Consider the following 7509-nt stretch of genomic DNA (forward strand, 5'->3'; position numbering starts at 1 on the left):
TTTAGTCACACCGGGAGAAAAAAATAGTCGCAGTCTGGTACCCTGTCATTTATTAATTGCAATGTTACATGTGTCAAAAACTATAAACAATAACATTTTTCCTTAAATTATGTTAATACTAATTTCCTTAAAATATTATTTTTCTTTGTGTTGTTTTCATTTTGATAATCCATTGCATATTAAAGTGGTACTAAAACTGACTAACACTAAGTTTGGTCCCCCCACCTGTCAGACCAGCATCGTGCCCCTGAGCTGTGCGACCGAGCCGAAGTCTCATCAGCTCACTTGTGGATGGCAGAAGAGGCGTTTCAAAACGAGCGCGAGCTGAGTGTCCCATAGTCTCTAACAGGCGGCGCATCCATTGCAAAATTAACGAGGATCTAGTAACTGAAAAGACACACAAAGAGAATAAGAACATACAAATAACAATAACAACAAAACTCATAATGTAACAAAATTATTGTCCAGGCTTTTGGAATTACATAAGAAAGTGTAGGCTGCACTTTCAAAAACTGCATATCGAAATGTATATGTACGCATATATTACTCAGATAAACAGCAGTTTTGGCCAAATTCTAGGAAAGCATTTATTTTATCCTTCATCATGAAAGCAATACCAGAATGCCCCACGATCTCAGACCAGATGAGAGTGCAATATTTTAAACAAGATGGCAGATTAGGTCAAACTTAAATTACATATAGTGGCTAAAGACACACAAAAAATAATAATACCGTATTCACCCGAATATAAGACGACCCTGATTATAAGATGATCCTGGAAAAAGGCTGTTTGAAAACCAAATCTTGTGTTTTAAGAAGAAAAAAAATTCTTAAATTATTTTTATATGGCATATTTTTCCTTTTTTTTTTTTTTTTTTTGGATGGTATGGTAAATTCTGGTAAAATGTACCAATCACATTTAAAAATATACACGTCTTGCCTACCATAAAAAAATAACAGGTAGCCAATCTGAATTATATAACAATTAGGCTATCCATCTCATAGTAGCCTAGCAAAATTTAATTAAGTTAAATATTATTGTAGTCTTCCAATCTGGGTACTGTCTTATGCTTTAAAATCACTTACAGAGGAAGTTTGGCCCCATCAGGCTAACATGACAGTCACGACTCATGCCCAAGCGGCAACCTTCCGATCTCCTTCGTGAAACCAACACGGAAGTGACTTAAACTGTAATTCATCGACTGGCCGCTAGAGGCTGGCTGCAAAAGGGTGTCAATCCCATAGACTCCCCATGTTAAAATGCCCGACTTCACAGCAGAAAAAAATGTGTTTACAGCCTGGTTCAAAAAATTATTTTGGCCTATATAGTTAATTTTGCCCTTCATGACAACTGTGAGGGGGGTGAATTTTTTTATAACTCATCCGTTTAAATTATATTAAGCCTTAAAATTCTGCATAATTAAGGGTGTGGCCACTTGAGTGGCAGGTGGATTGCCGCTGCTGTCAGCACCGTCGAGCTCGGTGGGCGTGGTTTCAGCAACCAGCTCTTTGCCCATTTTCGATGATCTGGGAGTGATGTGCTACCAAGATGGCGACGGCCGGCTCCGCCCACTTTTAGCTTTGAGCTCTTTAGAAACCTACGGGTGACGTCACGGACACTACGTCCGTGTTTTTTTTTTACAGTCTATGCTCATGCCACTGTAAGCTTTTCTTTTTCTTTTGTTTTCACTCGCATCTTTTAACAACATTACAACACACATTACATTACGTATTCCTTGGCACGCTCGTTTTACTTGCGTATTCGAACATTTAGGCTACCGGTCACTGAATTAACTAGTCATTGTGACTTACTGGTTTAAGTGGTCGTCTGCCTCCATTCAGCTGAAATGAGGCCAAAAATACCTACATTAACTGTATTAAATATTATTCTAACTGCAGAACAACAGTAAAACACTTGCTTGAATTTATAGCATGTATATGTGTATTCATGTTTATAGTTCATATATTGAGATTGTACTGCCACTTACATACTGAACTGTTTGTGTTGAATTCATCTGAAAGAACACAGACAAAAAATTAAAATATACAAGATAAACAGCTGATCTGCAGAGAGATTTGCAAGTTATTGTGGGTTGTTTACCTGATTCTATATTAACTTCCCATATTTGTTGGCCCTCTTTTGTCATTATACAGAGTTCAATTGGTTCATTTGCATCTTGAATGTGTAAATCAAAGAAGTTGGTCTTGTTGGGTGTCAATTTTAAACTCTGGCAAGAAGTGAATTTAAATATTTTAGAAAGAGGCAGCATGTAAGTCTGGATCATTTTCTAGCCAAAAAAAAAAGTGAAGGCAAACTTTTTCCAGGTACCGAAGGTTTGATTTTGGAGCCACAAGATGTCTTCAGGGTGTAACTGTCATCGATTTTAAGGGCTTCATCTGGAGTTGGTTTTAAAATCTCCATATTATTTGTCTCCTTCTCCTCCACTTTCTAACAGTGTTAGACATAATTATCTGTTACTTAAACATGTACTTACAGAAGTAGTGTTACAGTTGCTTTCTGCAAAAGCAAAAATATAAATATACTTATATTGTCCATACAATTTGTTATATTCCAAGTCATCTGAAGCCATACAACACCTTTAAAATCTCAAATACTGAAACTTGTTGAGTGGTATATTTAACTTATAATCATAGAGGTTCATACGTGTATCATACACATTCCAGATTTATTTATGTAATTATTTATTTAGCTTTGAAATTAATAGGCTAAATGGCTTCAAAAGACTTGAAAACATAGCATCCTTTATATTCTGTATATGTCTTGTTTGCTTTTGTTGTGTGAAAAGAGGGGCCTGAGGGAATACTATAATGGCAAGATTTTAATTAGCCCTTCAGAAGAGTTTGGTTATTGTCTCTTTCAAATAAAATCATCAAATAAGTAGCTGGTTATTATTCTGCAATTGTAAGTAAATTAATGTCAAAATACGTGGTCACATGGTACACTGTCATATGGTGCATAAAGCTTATCATTAGATTTTACCTTCTTAAGTCTTTTATCCTTTAAAATCAGGTACACATGAAGGTTGAGAGGAGATATTCTGTTGCGATAAATCAAAGTTTCACAGTGAAATTTCATGGTGAGGTACTGTTGCACCTCTACAACAATTGCCAAGAATGAGAAGGTGGGATTGAGAAGTTTGGCATGGAATCCGCTTAGTTCACATCTTTCCAATGAAACAGTACCGTCCTTTACATGAAGAGCTTTCACTGCATCATCTGAGGAAGATTCAAAATCTGTGGACAGTAATGCAGTTTAAGTTACATAGAACAAGAGCTCATAGGTCTGGCTTGAAAGGTTTACATGAATGTTGAAATGATTGAATCTGGAGTGAGATATGCCTTACACATACATACCTACACAGACAAAGTGAGGTAGCTGAATTTCCTCCAGTGTGCCAGAGGTTACAGTGATGTCCATCAAAGGTCCACATGGTTTGTATTTCTTCATAATATCTTTACTGAGTGATTTCCAGTCAACAAATCGATACTCCAGACTGACATCACTGTCAGACCGCCAGCGGAGGCCAGTCTCTAAACATTCATGCTGCCCTTCAGAGGAGCTGACACTGAAAAACACAAATATAACACTGATAAAGATGCTCTCAGAATATGTGATATTATATATGTAATGTTACAAGTATGTCATATTTCATAAATATTTATCTCTGTACCTGTACTTGATATTTGCATCAGTTGTGTCCTCTGAAGGTATTTTAACTTCCCAATCAGAATCATCCTGAGAGGGAGAAAAATAATAATTAATTGAATAAAGAAATTAAAAGTAACCGAAATACAGATAAAAGCTTTGTTTCAACAGAATTTGGAAACGTTCTCTGTCAAAAAATCAACAAATATTCTGATTCTTCATAGGGATGGGCGTATCGATCCTGAAGTAGGCTATATATATATATATATATATACACTGATGCGAATATCATTGCAAATATTTGAAATACTCAAGTAAAAAAAAAAAGTCAATACTAAGGTGTGTTTTATTTACCAGTGATTTTATTTATTTAATGTCAAAATACGTGGTCATTTGGTGTGGTCATCTTCGATGAAAGCTGCCAGGTTCGCAATCCTGCTTGGTCCGGCCCCCCTGTTGCCGAGGCACAGCGGCAGCTGTTATCCTGGGGATCGCAAGTGGATTTAGTGGAGGGATCCAAGACGGGCTCGTCCTTATCTCGGTCCTCACCAGCTACATCCACAGCTCCCTCTCAGGGATCGGAAGCCCACTCCGTGGTTTCTTCCTCCCGGAGAGGAAACCAGAAGCTTTGTCTGTCTTCCTCCGAGGAGGCTAACGTGATGAGCGTCGACACAGAGGAGACTGTGGACTCGCCACCACAGTCCCTCGCGTATGAGGAGCTTGTGGAGCTTGTGACCCGCGCTGTAGCCAAACTGAACATCGAATGGCCAGCCGAGAAACAGGACGCTCGTCCCAAAAGTAAACTGGACGAGTGCTTCCTGAAAGCCAGATCACAGCCTTCACGAAAGGGCCTTTCAATTTTTCCCCAATCTTCATTCTGAGGTTTCAAGATCGTTGGAGAAACCATATTCGTCCCGACTCTTCAGCCCTTCCATCTCTTATTATTCCAACATTATGGGACTGAATGAGAAAGGATATGGGGCAATGTCGGCAGTGGAGCAGATGCTCGCGAGCTATTTCTCCCCGTCCTCAGCATCGTCCCTGAAGGCCCCGAAGCTTACAGGTGTACCAGGCCGACCTGCTAAAAGACCTGCATGAGAGTGGGGATGAGGAATCCGACATAGTTGCCAAACTACGTCGGGCCACAGACCTGTCACTTCGGGCCACCAAGGAAACGACCAGAGCCATCGGCCGCTCCATAGCAGTGCTGATGGCTACGGAGTGACACCTGTGGTTGAATCTGTCCGATTTACAAGATAACGACAGATTCTTCCTCCTGGATGCCCTGCTATCCCCTTCTGGCCTCTTCGGTGGTGCAGTCGATACTGTTGTTGAGAGGTTTCAGGAGGCGAAGAAACAGGCGGCGGCATTTCAGCGCATCCTCCCTCGAAGATCCCAGGTATGCGGGGCTACTGAGCGGGAGCAGCCCCGGCTGTCTAGCTCCTCATACCGCCAGACCCAGAAGCAGATCGCCGCAACCTGCACCCCCCCCACAGAAAGAGCAGGGGTCAGGGCGATGCTCTCGGTCGGGGTCTTCGAAGCAGAAAGCAGATCTGCGGACCGTTATTCTGACTAAGGCCTCGGCCAAGCGGCCCTGACAGAACCATCATCAGGGCCCTGAGGGAAGCGCCCCCTAGGGAGGAGAGGTACACACCTCAGTATATGGTGCCCGATCCTCCTCAGTGCCCTCAGGGAGATTCACTGATACCCCTGCCACCCCTGGTGCTTCAGGGCTCAGTGAGCTCCGACGAGCGAATTTCCCAGCTGCTGCCTGTTGACTTCACTGATACACCTGCGAGCCCTGGTGCTTCAGGGCTCAGTGAGCTCCGACGAGCGAATTTCCCAGCTGCCGTCTGTCGATGGTACGACATGGGAAAGCTTGAGGGCACTAGAGCAGTCAGGTTGGTTCACTTCAGGGCACCCAGGTGGCTCCTCTAGTGACACCAGAGGCCAGTCTCGAGAGACTGGTTCCCTTAGTAGACTTTCTGACAGCGTGGAAACTTCTGCCAAATGTCTCACAATTGGTCCTGCAGACTGTAGAGAGAGGTTACAGTATTCAGTTAGGTTCTCATCCACCTCGCTTCAACGGGGTCATTCCTACACTAGTGGGCCCTGAGCAGGCTCTGGTATTAGAACAAGTAAATACTCTCTTTAGGAAGGAGGCCATCGAAATGGTCCCTCTTCTCGACAGAGAGTTTGGGTTCTACAGCCGCTACTTCATCGTTCTGAAGAAGGACTGAGGGTTGTGTCCGATCATAAATCTGCATCTATTGAACCACGCTATCAAACGGTTTTGGTTCAAGATGCTCACTATCAAACAGATCGTGTCTCAGATCAGATGACTGGTTTGTCACAATAGATCTCAAGGACGCATACTTCCAAGTATCCATCCTTCCTCAACACAGGAAGTTCCTGAGGTTCGCTTTTGGGGGCAAATCATACCAGTATCTTTTTTTCCGTTTGGCTTGTCACTCTCATCCCGCACTTTCACCAAGTGTGTGGATGCTGCCCTGGCTCCGTTGCGATGCGTGGTGTGGGATTAGACGACGATGCAGGCACAGTTGTCCCCTGCTCGTATCAAAGCGATTCTCATAGCCGTGAGGGGAGTGAGAGAAGGCCAGTCACTCACTGTCAAACAGTTTCAGAGATTGTTGGGTCTGATGGCAGCTGCATCCAACGTGATACCTTTTGGCTTGCTGTACATGAGATCCTTGCAGTGGTGGCTCAGGACCAAGGGGTTTTCCCAGAGAGGGAACCCGCTTTGCACGATCAAGGTCACGCGGCGATGCTTACTTTGCCTTAGACATGTGGAAGAAACCTTGGTTCCTGTCTCAAGGCCCGATATTGGGGGCTCCTTGTCCTTGCGTAATGCTAACGACAGATGACTCCCTCACGGGAACATTTCCTTCCAGACCTAAGGGGACATCATGTGCTTGTCCACACACAACACATCGGTGGTCTCCTACATCAACCGACGGGGGTCTGCGTTCGCGCCCCTTTACAGGCTGGCGCACCAGATCCTTCAGGGAAAGCTCCTCTCACTCAGAGCAGTTTACATCCCTAGGTACCTCAATCAGGGATCAGACATCCTGTCGAGACAGGGGCTAAAGGGGCTAAGATGGAGACTCCACCCAGAGGTGATGGAGCTCCTCTGGAGTGAGTTCGGCCAGGCAGAAGTGGCAGAAGTGGCGTCTCAGGATACGACACACTGTCCACTCTGGTTCTTCCTCACGCACCCAGCTCCGCTTGGGCTGGATCGTATGGTACAGACGAGGCTTCGTCTGTATGCTTTTCCCCTGATCGTTCTGCTCCCGAGAGTTCTGGAGAGAGTACGCCGGGACAGGGTCCGTCTCCTGCTAGTAGCCCCATTCTGGCCGGCCTGAGTATGGTTCTCAAACCTGGTGTCCCTCCTTGATGGCTCTCTGCTGGAGATTCCGATCAGGAGGGACCTCCTCTCTCAGGTGGGGGGCACCATCCTTCACCCCCGCCCAGAGTTATCGAAGCTGTGGGCGTGGCACCTGAGGGGGCACGACTCCTAGCATCCGGTCTCTCAACTGAGGTTGTTGATAACATACTCCAGTTCAGAGCTCCCGCCACGAGGAAACTGTAGGCCTTGAAGGGGAAACTTTTCAATTCTTGGTGCGGACAGCGAATGCAAGACCCAGTCAAATGCCCAGTTGGTGCAGTTCTGGAGTTTCTGCAGGAGCGATTGTCCGCAGGGTTATCTCCCTCCACTCTGAAGGTATACGTGGCGGCCTTAGCTGCTTATCACGCCCTTCTGGGTGGTCAATCATTGGGAAGACACCCACTTATCACTCGTTTCCTCCATGGCACCCTGAGGC

At 44.4% G+C, this 7509-nt stretch overlaps 1 protein-coding gene across 1 annotated transcript in view; it reads right to left on the reverse strand.

Moving 5' to 3' along the window:
* LOC107678964 (uncharacterized) overlaps positions 1–7509 on the reverse strand; it is a 39270-nt gene that overhangs the window by 2221 nt on the left and 29540 nt on the right. Inside the window, exons 5-13 of the mRNA XM_016474362.1 lie at positions 3693–3757; positions 3376–3587; positions 3205–3255; positions 3002–3059; positions 2330–2449; positions 2102–2228; positions 1989–2015; positions 1813–1842; positions 226–387 (exon numbers count right to left, since the gene is read on the reverse strand). Coding sequence (XP_016329848.1) covers positions 3028–3059; positions 3205–3255; positions 3376–3587; positions 3693–3757 — 360 coding nt within the window. The 3' untranslated portion in view covers positions 226–387; positions 1813–1842; positions 1989–2015; ... (1 more) ...; positions 2330–2449; positions 3002–3027. The remainder of the gene's footprint in view (positions 1–225; positions 388–1812; positions 1843–1988; positions 2016–2101; positions 2229–2329; positions 2450–3001; positions 3060–3204; positions 3256–3375; positions 3588–3692; positions 3758–7509) is intronic.

This window comes from Sinocyclocheilus anshuiensis, unplaced genomic scaffold (genome assembly GCF_001515605.1).
Source record: "Sinocyclocheilus anshuiensis isolate Anshui unplaced genomic scaffold, SAMN03320099.WGS_v1.1 scaffold2040, whole genome shotgun sequence".
Classification (NCBI taxonomy): domain Eukaryota; kingdom Metazoa; phylum Chordata; class Actinopteri; order Cypriniformes; family Cyprinidae; genus Sinocyclocheilus; species Sinocyclocheilus anshuiensis.